The sequence below is a fragment of the Homalodisca vitripennis genome, chromosome 7 (genome assembly GCF_021130785.1).
Source record: "Homalodisca vitripennis isolate AUS2020 chromosome 7, UT_GWSS_2.1, whole genome shotgun sequence".
In the NCBI taxonomy this organism is placed as follows: Eukaryota; Metazoa; Arthropoda; class Insecta; order Hemiptera; family Cicadellidae; genus Homalodisca; species Homalodisca vitripennis.
This window is the reverse complement of record NC_060213.1, coordinates 138,191,130-138,211,581: the sequence shown is the minus strand read 5'-3', so window position 1 is coordinate 138,211,581 and position 20,452 is coordinate 138,191,130. Positions and strand designations below refer to the sequence as shown.

Here is a 20,452-nt window from a genome sequence, read left to right as displayed (position 1 = left end):
CGTGTATTTCTGACAGAGCACTTATAATTCCGGAAAGATTGCCTTTTCGGAATTCCGATGAGATAAAATCGCGCCCAAAATATCGCCCGGGGACTCCGGCCGGGCTCTGTTAAAAGTTATAAACTGGTCCGCTCGGCTGTCCGGCCGCATCCAAATTGGGCCGTTTTGGGATCACAGGGAGGGGAGACCGTTGCGAGCTACCGCCGACCATTATATTAATGGATGATGTCGTTAATTACAAGGTCCGTCGAAACACCGCTATCCGTATCTCGTTGGCACTGCCACCGTGATATTTGTATCGGTCGGGAAAGTCTGGGGTTAATGAATCGTTTCCAGAAATGAGAAATGGCAGTATTACCGGTGAATGGGGGACAAGTCAGCCTTGTTGTGGCTACCGGACACCGGGAGTGAACTGGTCAGTCGACTTTTACGGACTGATGTGTTTGTCCCCGGATAATTAATCCTATGGGGCTTTATCAGCGGGGAAATGAATACTTCCTGAATAGAGAAAGTGTTGTAGCTATTTTTTAATGTCCTATTAGCACAATATCTGTATGACCGTTGGAATTGGCATACCCTTTACATAAACAAGAAACAATAGCGGGCCAAGAGTTGATCCCTGTGGAATACCGTATGTAGACTAATTTAAACTTTGCTTGAAAGGCTGTTTTCAGTCTAGTTCGTTCATCGATAATACAAAATGCATCAATTCGTTATTTTTTTAAACTCTTGATGCTATTACATATTCAAAACCTCAAAATGTCAAAAATGTAATGAACGTTCTTTAGGTGATGTGCATTATGGATGTATAAAGGTCAACTTTAATTGCAAGTAAGATAGATCCAGCAGCCTATAGATATTGCCAATAACGATTTCCTGTGATTAAGATACCGCATAAAACTGCAGGACCCCCTTGTTGTTATTAGCCATTACTTATTGCTATGAAATATTCAGTATTAGCTAGTAGCAAGGTTTCACTTAATTCACTCACTTCGCTCATTCAACATTCATATTCACTCAGATTTGCACTCATTCTGTACGCTTCTCAGTTTGTTTATTAGAGTGATTAAATATGTAAGACCGCTGGAATTGTCATACCCTTTACATAAACAAGAAACAATAGCGGGCCAAGAATAGGTCCCTGTGGAACACCGTCTATAGATTTTTTTTAGTATAGCTTGGATGTCCGTTTTCAATCTAGTTAGTCAATAATGATATCAATAAGACAGAATGCATCAAATCATCATTTTTCAAAACCCTTGATGCTACTACCTATTCAAAACCCCAAAATGTCAATAATCAAATGGAGCTCGTTTACAATGTTTTGTGTTATCTGACGTATGTTAGGTAATGCGTTTTGTGGAGGTGTAAAGGTCAACTTTAATTAGAAGTACGATGGATCCGGCAACCTATAAATATTGCCAATATCCAATTCCTGTGGTTTACATTCCACATAAAACTGCAGGACTCCCTTGTTGTTATTCATTACTTGATGCTAAGAAACAGTCAATATTGGCTAGTAGCAATGTTTCACTTAATTCACTCATTCTACATTCATATACACTCTGATTTGCACTCAGTTTGTTTATTAGAATGACTAAATCGCAGCCGTCTACCGCAGCAACGGCTCGCAGAAATCACCTTCGCCTTGAGGGCATCATTGGCTTCTCGATCGATGTTCGTGCAGATAACACTGTAATAGAACCAGTCGAGATATCCTTGTTGATCCAGGAATCGATTGTGAACTCTATCGATTGTTGCAAATTGGTCTCTTCGTGTCTTCTTCATGATCGACATCACACCTGACTTCCGCGCCGCGTTTCGTTTCATGGTCCACCGGGCACCGCATCTTATCCAAACGTATCTCACTTGCTAGGGAAGGACTCGTCGGTTTGATCCACCAAGTCTGCGCGGCGTCGGTGGGAAAATTTCGGATGGCGGAAAAAAGAGGATTTCCAAAATATCCACTAACCCTCTTGGCCCTGCTGTGTATGATCTTTGTGCGGGTCAGTGACAGTCGTCGTGATCTGTATTTCAGGTAAAGAATAGGTCTACCCTAAAGATTCACCTGATAATAGCATAATTTTATTACTTATGTTTTAGCGTATTGAATGTTGGCAAATCATTAACCACTTGTCAAAATTGATCCAGTAAAAATTACTATATTTTTTCAAAAATTAGAAGATGTCAGAATATTATAAGATGAAGACAATACAAAATAATACGTTTTCCTTTTTTGTCTTTTTCTTGTCTCTTAGGACAAGAAGCTTATAAATTGCACTTTGTCCTGTAAGAAAGAACCTTTGCGCTGCTTCCGGAGTGACAGGATATTCAGAATAGGTAAGGTTAGGGGGTAGGGGCCGCCTCCTATCGGGATTCACGAGGAAGAATTAGGGCACTAAAATAATACTTAAATTTTAATCGAACCCTATTAAATCATTACTTTGCTACCGATATAATTACAAACAAATATGAATACATATATAACTATAAATAAAGTATATTACATAGGCTATTGGTTTAGTTTTGGTATGCTAAATGAAATTAATTTAATGCGATTTATTCATCGTTATACTAAAAATGACATTCAGTTTTAGTCAGCTTCATATATTGAATGATATGCCTTAGTTTTTAACTAATGTTTTATGAACTGCAATTACTCAAATATGTAGACTTATACTTTTGTACAAATATGTGTCCGACAGGACGTTGTAGAAGAAATAGGCCTATTTCTGTATATGGCAAAGTCACAGTAAAATGATAACAGGCTGTTGTTCCTGTAGGTATATTTTATTCCAGGCCAAACACTATAGCCTGTTATTATGTGGACACACAATAATGATTCCGTTAAAACAACGGGCACTTAAAGGCAAAAACGCCAGGGCGAACCCGTAGAGTGGATGGCTCGGTACAAACCTAGAGGGAAGACAAAGGTTACATTTAGCGCCGGCGCTTTTTGCCGTCGGAGATATTTGAGTAGAGACAAGACCAAAGAAAAGGGCGCTTTTTACAAGGGTCCTTCAAAGGAGCCGCGACCTCCGGGCAAGAGCTGCTCGGTCCTCGCCTTCGGCCTCGGCTCACCCCCGCGACCTCGGTTTGGATATCAATTTTACACATCGATGAGTGTGTGTCAAAACAAGTTAAAGCGCCTGTGAAAAGGTTATAACAGTGACTTAACCTGCCTCACTAAACAAAATCATATACTCGCAGTGCTATGTTGCCTTACAACTTTTTGATAAGAATAACAGAATTTGATATCCTAACTAGGTTCCGTCGATCTAACAAATCAATTAAACCAAACATATCTTCAGTGATAAAGAATAAAAATTTCCAAAATATATTAATTTATGAAGAACACGTTATGCCTTTAATTTTAATAATTTATCATAATTCAAGTAATTATGACAAGGAAACATGGACATTTTTCCACATTACTATTATAATTACACACATTTACACAATCGATGAATATTCAACATTCTGTAACTACGTCACTGGTTTGATTACTTGAATATTCCAAATTCATTATTTATACAAGGTACCTACTTAAATATAAATTTATACAGTAGCATACAGTTCTCTGTACTACCCTCATCAACTAAGTATGATTCTGTATTACAGAAGGATAAATTAAAAATTGATATCTATGAAGCTTTCAAAATGAATAATCATTTTTGAAAATTACGCAAACTGAAGGATTATAATATGTGAGTCAATATAATAACAATAAATACAATGTTGTATTCTTCAATTTATTAATGCGGATATCAAATAACGTGTTTGAAAGATGAGTTAACGCCTTCTGGCTTATCGGCGTTGAAGTCTCCACACCCTTTCTCGCACACGAGAAGCAGTATCGCTTCTAACGGCATGCCCAAATTTAGTAGAATTCTGATCACGTTAATTATATTACACAAAACAATTATTTTAGATTCTACATCAGTTTCACCTTTTGCAGGTTTAGGAAGTTCTTTTGTAAGTTCTTTTAAGACTTTATAGGAACGCGTTTAGTGTCAGTGTACAATTGGGTTTTTGAAAAGAATAATCTGATTGCAGACCTGGATATCTAGAAATTACGGCTGCAAGTACATGTACATCATGGCTTCAATTCAAAATTTTCACTATAGTGGTATCTTTGTTATTAGGAGGCTTGCACAGTTTGCTACCAAGAATGTTCTCCTCACAGCATATTTTGGCTTTATATATCCGTATTCGTCCTATTGCAGTTGCAATTTAGTGTGCTGAAACCACAAAAACGAAGAAGATTTTCGCTTAGGCTGATTTTTGGAATGAAAAATCTGATTCCTGTAGGGGGGTATTACGAATCATAATATTTTGGCATTTTTTAGTACCTACATTCTTAACACCCTAACTCTTTACATGGAACGTAAAAACATATTCCAACCAACTAATACTAACAGATACAATCTTCGAAACTCCAGTTCTTTAGTTATACCAAAGTACACAGAACTACATTTTTGAAAGACATACATATTACTCTGCAGTTAAATTATTTAATACCCTTCCTCCACAGCTTAGGTCGGAGTCGGATGTGGTTTGTGTCGGAGGAGGCTTAGAGCATTTTTAGTCCGTTCGGAATGTTACAGTGTCCCGTTTTATGCCCAACTGTCCGATCTGCAATACTATAGGAACATATCTAATACATAATTATCATATCTGATATTTGATCCAGTTTACACTGCAAGCAGGTGCTTCATAGTCTTAATTCTTACGTCAACTGTATTTATAGGTCAATAATATTGAATGCTATGTCGGATGACAATAAAAGGTTTTGACTTTGCTTTAACTTCCATGGCCAAACTCCTTCCAAATTAAAGCTTGCATTTTCATTCCTGCCGTTTCAGCCCTCACTATAGACACAGTGCTAATACTTAAGCCGAAGGAAAGGCACTCAAGCCTCCCGACAGGCCCGTGATCTTTTCGGCTCCGTTTAGAGAACGTCCCCGGGCAGACAGACGGTCGTGGTCGCTCGCCAGTCACGTGAAGGGTCAGCCGCCGCCAAAAGATGTGGGTCACCGCGACAATTAAGGGGAAAAGGAAAAGTAAACGCGAGGTAAATGTTGGTGTTCCGACTGTCTCCCCCTCGTACTCCTGCTCTGGTCTAGCCGTTACTGCATCGACTATTCTTCACCATTACAGCCACTGCCTCTCCTAGTTTGCAGTTCCAGTTCTGATAAATCTAGAACTTGGAGGTTAAGTGGCAGAGAAAGCCTGTAATCCTCAACTTTATTTCTTTTATCTGCTTGTTTTAGTTGCTATTTGTATGGGGTTCACAAAGACTACCGCTATTCCATAACTCCGGAAGTGCTCTTGGAGTTTCATTATTGCCTTGTAAATGCAAAAGTACTCACCTTCATTGTCTTTTCCGCGAGGCCAAAGGGTACAAGTCATGAAAGTGAATATCAAAACAAGTTAGGGATCCCGAATATCGTAGTAAAGAGCTGAAGGATTCATCCAACTGCACAATTCAAACGGTTAATTTGAAAAATTGCTCTTTCCAAACGTTCATCTCTTTTTCCGAACAAACATTCACTTCCCTGTTATAAAACTAGTCTAAGTATGGCAACTTAAACCGAGAAAAGAAGCATAAATATGATATGGTGTTGTCGTCACAAGCAAAGTCATTGAAAGTTTCTGGATGAAAACATGTTCCCAAACATTTCAATGCACTCATTAAAACGCTGTGTCCGTTGCTATTAAATTGGAATTGAGAGTGATATACGGCTAGAAAATCCCTAATATATTAAAAATAAGTCTTGAATTAGGCATAAATTATGCCCAGAAAGGTTTGCCTCTTGAAGTCGAAAATCATGATCTTTCCATCAAGCAACTCCACCTTCTACCTATTCGATAGGGCTAGTCTACAGCGGGAGATGACTGTTGGAGTTTGGTGGGGTTAGTTCGCTAACTATCAGAGGTTCTTGCCGGCCTCAACAAGGATGTGCCACCCCCTGCCTGCTTTGACTGGAGAGGCTGGTTCAGAGCTGGCCTCCCCTTCTTCCGGGGAGACATGACTTTGAGATTAGTGCCCTAATTCTTCCTCATAGATCTCGATAGGAGGCGGGCCCTACCTAACCTTACCCATCCTGCATATCCTTGCACTCCGGAAGCAGCTCAAAGGTTCTTTCAGGACTAAGTGCAATTTATAAGCTTCTTGCCCTAAGAGAAAAAACTCGACCTTCTATGTAAGCCTATCCGCCTCATCGGGGAACAAACCACATGTACCATTCTCGGCACAGTTACCCCAAACGAGTCTGCTCACCTCTTTATTATAGCAGTAAATCAAAGCACTAATTCACTTAACACGAGAACGACGTGAGAGCGGAGCGAACAAAACAGAATCTCCTCGTTATTACAGAGCTTCCGGTGCACCACCCCACAACACACGAGATGCCGCGCATGCGCACGCCACAGTTCTAATTAGAGGAATGCGGCTCGGCCCGGCGCCATTATTTATTGTAATTTTAAACATTGTTCATCCTGAGCTGACCTTGACCCCTGCCCTGCCTCCAGTTAATTCGAATGTGAATTGTAACTTAATTACAACCTCCGTTCCATGGCCCAAGTCGTAATGCATTATTAAATTAACATTAACGTAGTGGCCGGATTTCAATTATATCGGGTCTACAGACACGTTTAGGATTTAATTGCTCGTTTTTATTAGCTTTGGAAACGCGGCAATTACTCTGTAGAAAGGCTTCGCTCGTTTATGCTGCATCAACGCGTTTACATTGGGCTTGTTAAGTCATCAGGGTTTGATACGAAAGCCGGTTGTGTTATAAACCGTACTTAATTAAGTTGTTGATTTTGTACACAATTTGTGATAAAAAATAAAAATTGCTCTCAAATTAACTGTAATTGACCTGAATATTGCTGCTTTCGGCAAGGTTAGATATTGACTGACTCTGCTAAACTCAACTTCAAAAGTGGTTGATTTTACACAATTAATTACGTTAATTTGTTAAGTGTTACAATACGGGCCCGCCGAATTGAGATTTATGACGAAAGTGTTCTGGTGAAGTGACTGACGACGATCCGACGGCAATATACGGCACCGTCAGTTACCGTTATCGTGACGTAAGAGCTTACGTTGGAATACGGCAACATACCACATCTGTTTGTGCCTGAAGGAACCCTGAGTTAGAAACAAAACATCTTGAAGGTTGAAGTGAAATGAAAGTTGGCTTCATTCGAGGTGAGGGACTATTAAGCATCTCTTCCACTAACCTCAAAGGATGCTTCGTGTGCTCTAGGGGATGCTAACGTGGAATATATGGCTGTAGGAATACGAACCCCTTTTTGAAAAAAAATCAATTTCACATATCTCCCCCCTCTCTCTCTCTCCCCTCTCTCCTCCCTCCTCTCTCTCTCTCTCTCGCGCGTCTCTCCTCTCCCCCTCTCCCTCCACACACCCTCCCTCTCACTCTCTCACACCCTCTCTCACACACACACACACACACACACACACACACACACACACACACACACACACACACACACACACACACACACACACACACACACACACACACACACACACACACACACACACACACACACACACACACACACACACACACACACACACACACATACACACATACACACACATACACACACATACACATCTCTCTCTCTCTCTCTCTCTCTCACTCACACATACACACACATACACACACACATCACGGAAAGACTTTCTAAGACTAAGTGTTTGTCAGTTTGTTGTCCTAAGAAAACAAAAAGTAAAGATTTTCAAGATATTGTAGTGTATCACTAGACACAACCATCTTTTACAACCCGTGTTGATATACAGTTTTTTATATTCCAAAATTTGTAAAAGTTATTCGGTTTTGGTCTTTAAGTTCACAGTTTCCAGTGGGCTATAAAAGTCAACTACAGATTTTGAAGAGAATGGTATGAACAATTCTCACAAGACAATACTTTGAAGAATACGAAACTCCATGTTAAAATCTCTAAGCAACTACCTAAGTGGTTAAACGTTCGGACGGCCGCAGCGCGATTTTGAATCTGCAAGCGCATTTGCGTAGCCCCGGGTTTGTTTAAATTTAAATAATGTGAATTGTTACTTAATTATCAATTTGCATACATAACCCGGCCCAGATGGCTGATATATGCTAATTTTATGCTGCTCGGGAACCGATGCTGGTCCGATGAAAATATTAATTGAAATTATGTTGATAGAACGTGAAATTGAAATTTCAATTTAATCTCGCGTGAAAGTGGAAACCCTTTATGTGCCGCTCGTTGCTGCAATTTACGATAGTTTTATCGCCCCAAGTGTCGATTATTTAAACAGTTCACTAGTTTACTCTTGTAACTACGGGCAATTATGAGGCCTACTCTGTGTGGCTACGACCGGTCAAATGATGTAGAGGTGGTTTTTTTTAATAATGCTGTTAGTGTCACCCTTCGAAGACCGCCATCTTAGCATAAACCGATCTTAGGGTGCTAATTTCATTTATATTATGTGTACTGTGCTTGTTTGCAAATTTTGAAATAAAATTGATTTTGATTTGATTTGATTTGAAGTAATAAATGCAGTAAATTGCAATGTCGTTGTTAGGACGGTCGGAATTAATTTGTTTCCGTTGTGATCACAAAGAGTGGAACAATAGCGGAAGGAGAGAGACGAGGGCGACCACTCGAACAAACTACGAAGAGATCACGACCACCGGGTCCCCGAAGTCTCCAAGTCCAAGTGTGTCCTGGGGAGGGGGGGGCGAAGTGCGGTAGCGCAAAAAGACAACCGCTGGATCAAACAACGTACCGCGTACCGCGCCGCCGCTCCGACCGGACGAACACCGTGTTTAACATACAATGCGGGTAACCACCGTCGTAATGATAATTTTCGTTTTTCTCCGCCGCGCCGCTGCCCAACAATGCGGCTGCAGGCCGGAGGCAGTCCCGGGCGAAGACAATGGTGGAGGGGATGATGATGTGGAGTTAGTTATTAGCGGCCGCGGGCCTCCAGACCAGATCTGGGGTCGCCGCGGGAGCTGGGGGTCGAGTAAAGGTCGGGCCGTGACTGGCCGGGCGTGGTGAGTTGAGACCCGGCAGCGGATAGCGCAGTCCTGCCACACGTGCGGTCTCAGGACCGCAGTCATCTAGCCTGATTCTGATGGCCGGATTGGTGTCATTTAGACCTTCTTGTTCATCATCATTGTGAGTTGAGACCCGGCAGCGGATAGAGCAGTTCTCCCACACGTGCGGTCTCAGGACCGCAGTCATGTAGCCTGATTCTGATGGCCGGATTGGTGTCATTTAGACCTTCTTGTTCATCATCATTGTGAGTTGAGACCCGGCAGCGGATAGAGCAGTTCTCCCACACGTGCGGTCTCAGGACCGCAGTCATGTAGCCTGATTCTGATGGCCGGATTGGTGTCATTTAGACCTTCTTGTTCATCATCATTGTGAGTTGAGACCCGGCAGCGGATAGCGCAGTTCTCCCACACGTGCGGTCTCAGGACCGCAGTCGTCTAGTCTGATTCTGATGCCCGGATTGGTGTCATTTAGACCTTCTTGTTCATCATTGGATAAAAAAAATTATGCCCAGTAAATATGCACTCAGGGATGTTTTGGATACGCACACACCTGAAACAATACTTGAAACTGAGCCTTTACCTACGCACCTTGATGAATAAATCCTCGATTGAGGGTAAGAAATGCTGCTCCATGAGGATTTTTGTCAAGCCTGAGGATAAATCTTACGTTTTCCCCAATATAACCCTAGGAACACAGTGTCGTGTTCCTGTTTTGATGTATTTAGAAGGGGGAACCTGCAATATCAATGTCTCTTGTGGGTGGAGAGTATAAAAGAGATTTATTAGTTTTATTTCATTTTAGCGTATTCACAATTCAGCATTTGGATACGGAGACCACAATATTTATAGTACACTAAATCCAGTTGGAAGCTAAATTAGATTATTACGATATTTAATAAATTACCACTGTCGTAGACTGAACGATTGTATTGATCTCAGAGGCCATCTTTGCGATGTTATGATTGAGTGCAAACATCCAATGAATTTTTTTAATTCCTAACATTTGTAACTTTGGAAAATAAATGCATCAGAAGTGCATATAACAGGTGTTATCGTTTCGAGCATTTTTATTGGTTTCTTCCAGGAACTTTAGGAAATTTCTTTACCAGAAATGTTTGTATTTTGAACCTGGAAGTGGAAGCTGCATTCAAAAGTATCAGATGTCGTTCCTCTTAAAACGAATTCCTTCGGAACTTTGTTATTTAAAGAAATTCATGGAGGACTATAACAACTAACAAAGGTCTTTTATTTTGATCCCCAGTTATTTCTTTCAAATTTGAAAGACAATCACTCACTGTATTCCCAATGTATTGATCGTCTATGATGAATGTCTAGATTCATTGTGGGGTTTGGTAACGAATAGACTCGTCTTGTTCAGCTTATTTCATAAATGTGAATCGTAAAGCAATTTCACGGCGGCGTGACTATAAAAATAGAAGCAGCTGCGTGGAGGCGAGGTGTATGATGGTCTATAACACTTACAGGCATCCATAGTCAACACAGTCATTACACAGTCAACACAAGATGCGCAGCGCTATCATTATACCAACACAGGCCGGTAATAGCGGCACTGTAGCGACCGCGACCCGTACTACCGACCAGGTCTTTTTGACGTGCCAGCGTCATTGCCGATCGTCCGGTCATTCTGTACCACCCTCGCGATCGTCACCCTCACTAACTGGTAAATTTGGAGAATCATAGATCATCCCTTGAGAAGACGAGATTTTTCAGAATTGCTCAGTCTTTGAGTACTTCACCAACCATGGATCCTATGAACCAGTACCACAAATTTTCAAGGTCTGAAGAACGCTGAACCTCGAAATTTCTGCTACTCCGGTATGGACCGTTCGACTCAAAAGATTCCTTAAAATTCCCAAACATTAGAATCATAGTTCAGCTCAAAGAATTCGATGCAGACGTGCATTGTGTGCATGGTATAAAAAGACCCATCTCTCTTAAACGTCTTACCCTTTGGTATTTTCATCCAAAAAGAATGTACTTTTCTTGAATGAAGCATTACTGTTACGGCTTTACTTTTGTGTAATTGATTTCCAAAAAATTACCAAACAAATTAAAGCTAATGATCGAAATAATTCGTCATATATTGTGTTTTGTGAACTTATGAATAATCTCCAAGTTCACTTAGGTTTCAGCCAAAATGAACTGCTTCACGATGAAATACATCCTTCATACCTTATAAACTGAAATTATAAAAAGTACGAAAATATATTTAAAAATTAATGAATGACTTTTATTCCATGCGAAGTTAGGGTTAAGAAACCATCAGTAACACAAACTGGGTACCAACGGCTTAAAGGTGACTTCTGAACCACCACCAATGGCCGGGCAGGCGGGCTGCTTACAAGGACAGGATCGCTCAGCGGTCACCCGTCCAAGAAGCAGCCACGCTCGACGTTGCTTGACTATCTTGTCGTAAACGCCATACCCACTACACTGTGCCATAACAACTTTAAATAGGGTTGAAAATTCTGTCATCATTGTCATTATGCATTTAATTCAAATCGTTTGCATTAAACCTTCATGAATACGAATTATACATGTTCCTTTCAATTTTGTGTGAGTGTATATTTATTATACCTTACCAAAGTCCAGCCAGATAAGCAATCAGTGGCCTCCACCACCCCCCCCCCCTCGTCACCCAAATCTTCCATGTATCCGGTGTTAATTAAATGTTAATTGCTGCATGATTAAGAGACAGTCGGCATGTTACATGGGATTCCTATGCTAATGGTACCCGGCCAATCCAGATCATTGAATAATCACCGCGCCTGCCCGTGTCTGTGCGTGTGTGGGTCGAGTATTTACGGCCGATGAGCCCCAGGCACCGCTGGGAGTGGCGCGAAAAACTCCCGCCTTTGGGATCTCCCAATGGATGTCTGGCAGAACTAAAGTAAGACGATGGCTGGAAAATGCACTATGTAACTAATAGGGACAGATCCTCTTCCCCGTATTTGTGTATTGGTTTGAAACTAACTAGGTCCATCCGCAGTCACTATTAGTAAACATTACATTTAATAAAATTCACTCCCATAAAAATTAGTTTTTTAAGGATCTCTAAACCGTCAAACATATGTAATACAGATAGTCTGAGTAAAATCCCAAGTTCTTCGATCTATGCACTGAGGTGACTGGCTTCTAATGCTTCTCGAGAGGTTCTCAATTTTTTTTTGTTAGTTTCCCACCCAAACAAACATAGCATGTGTTTGTACTTTAGAAGAGAATTCGTAGATTTGTTTATGGACTGGAACCTAGTGATGGTGTAGGGAGCACGTCTGGGGATTGGGACCTAGAGATGTAGTGAGCACTTTCGAACACATTGAGTTCAAGACATTCCCACTTAATAATAACGTCTAATAACATCATCTGACGTTAATTATGTCATCTTTCAACATTTAAAAATATTTAGTACTCTTGATCGCCCTTATTTTCACCAGAAATGCCGATCTTATAATTCCCGAAAACGTTACTGTGCTGCTTCTAGAAAATCATTTTTTTATGTTGGTCCTATTTTATTTATCAATTTCCCACCTAATTTAAACTTTCCAAAGCACATTGATTTAAAAAAATGAAGATCTCTCTGTGGGGCCTTCTATAGCCTTGATGAAGCACTGTGATTTCAAGTTTTCTTTCTAGTAATAAACAAAAAATATGAAATTAATCGTTTAATTATCATATGTTTGGTATTTAGTGTATTGTGTTAGTTTAGTATTGTCCCCAAAAAATATGTAAATAAATCTGATTTTATTTGAGAACAGCAATCCACCGTGGAAACAACCTTTTCAATGTTTATTATAGGCTGCAAAACCGATCGTTCAAAAAAAACAGCTGATTCTTTTGAGTTACACACTTATTGAATGCAGCGCAACGCGTGTCTTTACGCCGGTAATTCCGATGCAAACGCTAGGACAAGCGCATTATCCAAAACGGGCACCCCGCAGCGCACATCTCTATCTCCCGCCGGCCAGCCACTGTTGGCCTACCAGCTGGGACTGTATAAATATCAGCTGACAGCCGCCATTGTGATCAGCTGTTGTTGTTTACATAACCTCACTTTTTACTGCTTAATTTATCGTGGCACCCCCTGTTACATTGCCTGTTTTGGGTTTTTGTCACCACAGGTCACTGGATACTTGTTTTTGTGCTTCCCGTTTTATGGGCTTAAATTTTATGCTTTTTGTTGTTTCTAAATTACGAGTAGTATTATGTAATTCGATTTATCAGCTAGCAATACATTATCTGTCGATTTATGCAATTCCATCTGTAAGAGAGTTAAATCATATAATCTTTCCAAACTTATAATTGAAAAACTTTTTATCTTCGATCGTATACTTTACCAATTTAATAAAAGAAATGTGAAGTTGTAAGCTGCCAAAAATTGGGGTAATAACTTCAGCAACACTCAAACTTTAATAATTAATATACAATATACATTTTCTTTAAACTTGCATATATTATATTATTAAAGAATGTTCATCTAAGAAACATGTATCTAAATATTGATACAATTTTTCACCGTTGAAGTAAAATTAATTTAAACTCAGGAATGACTAGCATTATAAGCTTAAATTTAATGTTAAATTAGTTAGCTGGTTTTATTTGCCTGTTTCATATTTGTATTGTATGCCTATCGATATACATTTTCAGTTATGTTTACAATTTTTAAGTTAATTTTAGCCATGCAATTAAAGAATTACTTTAATTATTAAAATAAACTTTAACGCTTTCCAAATTTAAGAAAAACTAATTCTGTCTCACCATGTACATTGAACACCTGTTACCATATGATTCATATATGAATTGATTAAATTTATTAATTTATGCATGATTATTGAAGCATTTGAGACGGGCAACATGGAAAATTAGAGTGAGAAACTGGACAAAATATTAATAATTATATAACATTAAAACCTTCAAAGCTTTAACAACATTCACTTTGTTAGTTTTCATTTATGTGTTAAAGTTAATTGATTTGATATTAGAGTTGCGGCGTTTGTGAATTACCAGTATTTGTATTTACTCAGAAATAATTATAATGTTCACAAACCACATCATCGCCAGGTATATACGAGTATATAATTCAACAAATGTATCGTTCCTATTGTAATCAAAACGGACTGTACCATCATTATCATCAGCGGCTCTCAGTGGAATTTAGATGATTAACGAAGCTCATATTCACGAAGGACATGTTTTAATCAGGTTTGCCAACTACCACAGCTGTTCTGACCGTCTTTCTAGCAGTAGCAAGCAACCTGGAGTGGCGGTTCGGTTGGCGGGAGTGTGCGGGAAAAGAAGAGGAGAAGAGAGGCGGAGTTGTGGGGGGGGGGTGTCGTGAGGGGAGGGTGGGGCAAGGCCGGTCAGCTGACCCGGGGTCACGTGGTCACATTCCGGACGCGATCAGGTGGAAAACCAGAGCAACCCGTGTACTAGCCGTGTCGCAAACGTTTCCCCCCGTCCTAAAAACATCGCCTCTATCACCCCACGTTATCTGAAACAATAATCGTAATTCGCCTTTATTATCAAGTCGGTTTGCGTAACCCGGGGCCGAATTCACTCGATGACTTACAAACCTGTTGCCTACCTTTGTTTGATTGACTCATTAATTACTTTATCGACGTTTGTTACGAGTGTAGTTTATCTTATCCCTCGTACGTTTGGCGTTTTCGTGAACCAATTTCTGTTGCCATTCGTTCAGTTGACCCAGAAGCGTGCTGTTAGTTATTCCTAACACGTTGTAATTGGTGTTACCACGCGGTAATAAACGAGTCGTTATTAATTTTGAATCTATTCAAATGCGATACGATATTCATTTCGAACGTTATTAGATTTTACACCTGCGATTGATTGACGATAACAGCTAATAACACAAATGAATGTTTGCTTTTGCGATAATTAATGTGTGTTAAATAATATATAGTGTATTAACTGTCCTTATAGCGGACACGTCAAGGTTTCTTACGTCATTTAGTGTTATAATTAATATTAATGTGTCTTTATATAGTGTGTAATTCGATATTTCTTATCAGTGTTTTCTCCCTCTCACCAATTGCTCTTATAAATTTTTACCTAAATAATACTTGCCAACTATTGCCACCGAATTTTTAAAAGACGTTCGATAGGTTAAACAATCGATTTGTTGCGAGGCAAAACCAAAATACTGTATATAGTCTATAATGCAAATAGAGTATACACAATTTATTTTAACACTTTTTGTGCTTAATTAAAATAAAATTTCATTCACGAGTTTCCAACATCAAAAGTAATGTTTAGTACGTAGCAGAGTTCTGACTTCTTCCAGATTACGTCAGTTAAAGAAGAGTTTCAAGGTTCTAGTAATTTATACTTCAAGTATAGGAATATTACGCTTGATGTTTAATTGTAACAAAGATTGTTGCATTTCAATGTTGGACATCATTAACACGCTTTTTCATAATATAGACAATGAATTGAAACTCTTCTTGGTTTTATATCGTAATAATTTAAAAACAATAATAAGGAAAATCAACTGTCGTAATTTACGAAGATGATGGTTGAAAACTCCTTCGGTATCAGAAACTTTGTTAAATGCTCCATTGTGTTCTTGTGCCACGGTACCGTTTCCGGTTTTCTAACCACTTCTGGTCTGTTGCAGAACTTCCGGGAGCAGCGGATAGACGGGTCTGCCCTGCCCCTGCTGACGGAGGAGCACCTGACGTCGGCACTGCAGATGAAGCTGGGACCGGCGCTGAAGTTGAGGGCAGTGCTGAGTCGTCGCTTGGGGCACTGCGCCGTGTGTCTGCACTGCGTCCACTGCCACGGTGCCGCCCCCGCCTCCAGCCCCACGCCGGCCCCCGCCACCCCCGGTGCCGCCCCCGTATCCGCCACGCGTCCCAACAGCACCGGCAACTAGTCTAGCCCGTCCTCCCCTGTACAGAGACGTATCGGAAGTGGAAGAGGCTTGTGTCACGGATGTCAAATATAAATACGACTTAAAGAGTAAACTCACTCTTAACCGGACATCGGTTTTTGCCGAGGTCCCGCTAAAGAGGGCGCTATACTTTTTCAAATAGGGGTTGGATCCAGGTGGTTTCACACGCACACACACGTGCAGAGGTTTTAAAGTGATTAATATACATCGGGTGATTTCGATAAAAGTACGCATTTTTCAGGGTCGATAGAGGATGCGAGTACAAACATTTTTGTCCAATACACATTGGGTCGTAAATGTTTCGTTTACGACAAAATTGAGAATTTGTGGAACGCCTCCCTGTAGACAACACGTAGAAATTCGGCGGGAAAAACGCAAAGCTACTGTAATTAAATGTGTTTTTCTTCTTAATTACAAATAAAAGAACCACTTAATGGAAACAAGAATGTAAAAAAATTTTATTAATTAAAAAAATTATTACTAAGCAACATAAGTGGGAGAAAACCCCCTACTCTCAAAATGTAGGACAGTCCATATTACGTAACTCACCTTTGCATCACACAAATAGGAGAAACTTTAAACAATTGCTGCAGTTTTTACATTATTTTTCACATTGTGTGTTTTTATGTGCTATTACGAAAGAAATAAAGACTCCACATTTCTTCACGCAAACACCGAAAAATAAAAATAAATTTTCTTCTTTGATTTTAATATAAATAAATATTGTTTTTTCTCAGATGTTTTACTGTCGATAAATTCTTAATAAAGTAGAGTATTAAAAAAGTTGGCATTTCGAGTTATCGACACTCGGTTGTATTGCAACTAATCGATTAGCCGATAACTTTTCTGTTACAATATTACAATACAAACTGGATTTTTATAACTTTTTTTAATGATGCGATTATTTAGAACTCACCTTACGGTTGATTTGTAGACTATATTATCCACCAAGGCTAAAACGGTATAATTTTAAAATTTATTTACTGTATTTATTGTTGACAATTTTCGATGACACGAGTCCCTTTTACACTTCCAATTGTAATTGTGATTGTTAAGGTTTTTATTGCAGCATCAAAACCAAATTTGTAATTATGATGTAATTATTTTAAGCGTATTTAGATAGTATTAACAATTCTTGTTACTATAGAACTGCGCGCGTTTTTCTCTTCTTAGACCACGCTGAGGCACTCGCCTGCCTTCCATGTGCAATGATAATATTAGTGTTAATATTTATAACTTAGAAATGTCAGGGTTTTCGTATTGTGATATGCTTGATAAGAGGCGTACTTATAAGGTAAATTGTAGGCTACTATTTATAAGATGTTTCGAAAATTGCCAAACTTTCAACTTTAGTTTGAAGTTTAAAATAAATTCCAAGTGTCATAGGACAGAAGTTTAAAACATTTTAACTTTGCCAAAATAACAATTAAAGTTTTTCCAACGTGTGCCAAATATTAAGAAAAATAAATATCATTATGATGTTTGTATTTTGAAGTTATAAATATTTAATTTTACAAATGTGTTTTGTAGCTTTTAATTGTTTTGGTGTGGAAATTTTAAATTAATTTTTATTGTTTTAATTTTTTCTAATTATTGTCTAGCCTTATATTTTTTCATCCGATAATTATATGTTTATTATCGTTTAATTACTCTTTAAGGTTCGTTTTTAAATCATTTTTATCCAACATGTGTTCGTAGTTGTAACGTACACTCTGACTTGCTGGCGACTACGCCTCTAGCGCCATTCTGCAGCTTTGTTATTTCAACACTGTATATTTTGTTATTGATGTGTTATTGATAAACTGATGTACATATCGCGTTGTTGACGGTTCGTGTTATTGAACCGCTGTTATTGTTCAAGTTCAGGTCTGGCTGTGATTGGTTGTCTTACGGTGACGTGTGCCTTTCATGATTTTTGTACTTAATTAGTAAAAAAAAGTCGTAGGATTTGTATTTTTTAAGTGAACTCTACAAAATCACGATGAAGGCAGTGGATAAGGTGGAAGAAGCAATAGTTCCAGTAGAAATAATCAAGTTTAAATTTTACTACAGTAGTGAGAATATTACTTACGTCTTCCAAAATGTATCTTGATGTGGATATTTTTGAATTAATTATGATTATTTATCGAGTTTTGAACTTTTTAGCCAATAAAAATTTACTTGCTATTATCTTGTATTAGTTACACAAGAGATAACACATCCCTTGCTATAAATTGAGGCACAAAATCGAGCGCTCGGACTGCCATCTGTGGAGTGAGAGGTGAAGTATAACAGTAGCGTGGCGCAGACAAGCGTCGGATCTTGGAACTAACATCATCCCCCGGACCTAAGCATACCTCGTCCGTTTGATGATGTATCTCCGGTGTAACTAATACAACCAAAGCTATTATATAACATATATAAATCCACTATATAATTTTATAACATCACATTTATTGTGGTTAAAACCTACATCTATTAGAAAAAATATTTTTTATGTAATTAATATTCGTAAAATCGTAAGTTTCCAGGTACGATGAAGATCTCGACTGCATTAGAAATAATGTTTTTGTATATAAAGATAAGTGATGATTTTAGATAATTTAAGGTTATATAAAGCGTAACAGGCCTTGTAAATAAATAGATAGCCGTTTATAAAGCTGTTTCTCTCCAGTATTGGTATTTATAAATGAAGATATATTTTCGGATATGTGTACTTAAGTTATAATTCAAAATTACTTTGTACATAACGACGTTTGTTTCGGAATAGGTTTTGTAAATAATAAAAAATAGTTATTTATGTACATGTGTGTTTTAATTGATATCCCTCATTTTTATAGACATATTGTTAAAGATCAACAGTATTTTGTAATTCAGTTACAAACTTTTGTAACATAAAAGCCACAATCATTACAATTTCATAATTACAGAACTAACAAATTATGAAAAATATAGTAGCCTACTGACAAATACTTTTCAAGTTACTAAGAAATGTCTTGATTAGCAAAATAACATTTAGATATTGAATTTGAAGTGTTAAAAGACAACAAAAAAATAATTTATGAATACTTTTTTTGAAATTTACGTATAATTAAAGCTGTATGGTTTGAAAGGATGAGAAGATTTTGTACATTTGGCATCCAAAATATGTGTTGCAAGAGATAGAACAATGAGATTCAAGGATTGGAACCCCTGTTTTCAGGTGGCGAACCCCCTCTGGAATTATTAAGCATAATTAGAAATGGAAACTAATCAATTAATTTTTGGCATTCAAATAGCCAGTGAAACCTGTGTCAGTTTTAATTTTGGCGAGATCATTGCTATGCAGTTATTAGTTTTCACTTTTTGTGCATCCTTAACCTTATGTCTTAAAATTTGTGACACGTGAATGAAGAAGAGGATAGATTCCATCTCTCAAAACGTCGTGTTCCACTTTTTCAACACAACAATGACCGGTGACTGACGTATCTGTATTATCTGAAGCAACTTAATTATTATTCATTGGCTATGACTGAAGTTAACCTTTTCTGAAAGTGGTTTAACCATAAGTATGATGAATGTGAAGTTAATAAGTTGAAAATATTACATTATTTGTATGATAGTCAAGTACACGAACAGTTTTGTAAAAAAGTTCATTTAAGGACTGTTGAGATTTCTTCGTATGAACCAGCCTTAAAGTATTTAAACATTTTAGATTGCCTTAAAATAAGAAAATTGCATCAGAAATTAGAATTAAAAAAACTATTGACGACGGTGGTGAAAAATAAAAATCGAACACTTTCCGCCAATATGAATAAAATCTTACTATGACGAAAAAAGCGATTGGCAACGACAGATGTTTTCAGGATTGACAGTACAACAGGGTCGTGTGTGACAACCAATAAAAAACGAATTCTTTCCGCCCGCAAACTCTTGAACTCGCCACAGTAGTAAAAGTGTATTAGTACAGTAAATACGTTGTTGAAAACTATAGTCATATAGTATTACTATACGCAGTTTAAAAAAATTTAAAGTGTACCATTTTTTTAGAATAATATTTTTGCGATTACTTATAGACTCAGAAATATAATTATATACTTGGACTAAAGTATTTGGTCGAGTTTTATTCTTTAAACGGTCTAAAACCAATTTTCTGTAATATGTTTTTTTTTTTAGAGTAATATTTATTTATTCTAAAATGTAATACATAATTTGTAAGAATTTTAAAATTACTTCAGGTTTTACTATTTACAATTAAATCTCAACGAAATTCGATACAATAAGTAGAGATAATAATTTAGAAAAGCCGGGAGCGATCGAATTTTTCTTTTCCCCAACTTCATAGAAGGCATCTTACCGTATGATATTTAAAAGTATTAACCCAGTCAAAAACATACCGCATTACCCCCATCTAAAAGGTTCCATTGAAACATTCAGAGGATGATAAAAAGGCGTAGTAATGTAAGAAATTTTAAAAAGAAAA

General features: G+C 38.1%; 1 protein-coding gene across 3 annotated transcripts in view; it reads left to right on the top strand.

Moving 5' to 3' along the window:
• The window catches only part of LOC124366409 (polycomb protein SCMH1), a 258,541-nt gene extending 241,056 nt beyond the window's left edge, over positions 1–17,485 (top strand). For 2 of the 3 annotated variants that reach the window (XM_046822940.1, XM_046822939.1), the window contains exon 4: positions 15,736–17,485. In XM_046822940.1, the coding sequence (XP_046678896.1) occupies positions 15,736–15,993 (258 nt within the window). In that variant the 3' untranslated portion in view covers positions 15,994–17,485. The remainder of the gene's footprint in view (positions 1–15,735) is intronic. The other variant, XR_006922808.1, reaches the window with a different exon arrangement.
• Positions 17,486–20,452: the final 2,967 nt, after the last annotated feature.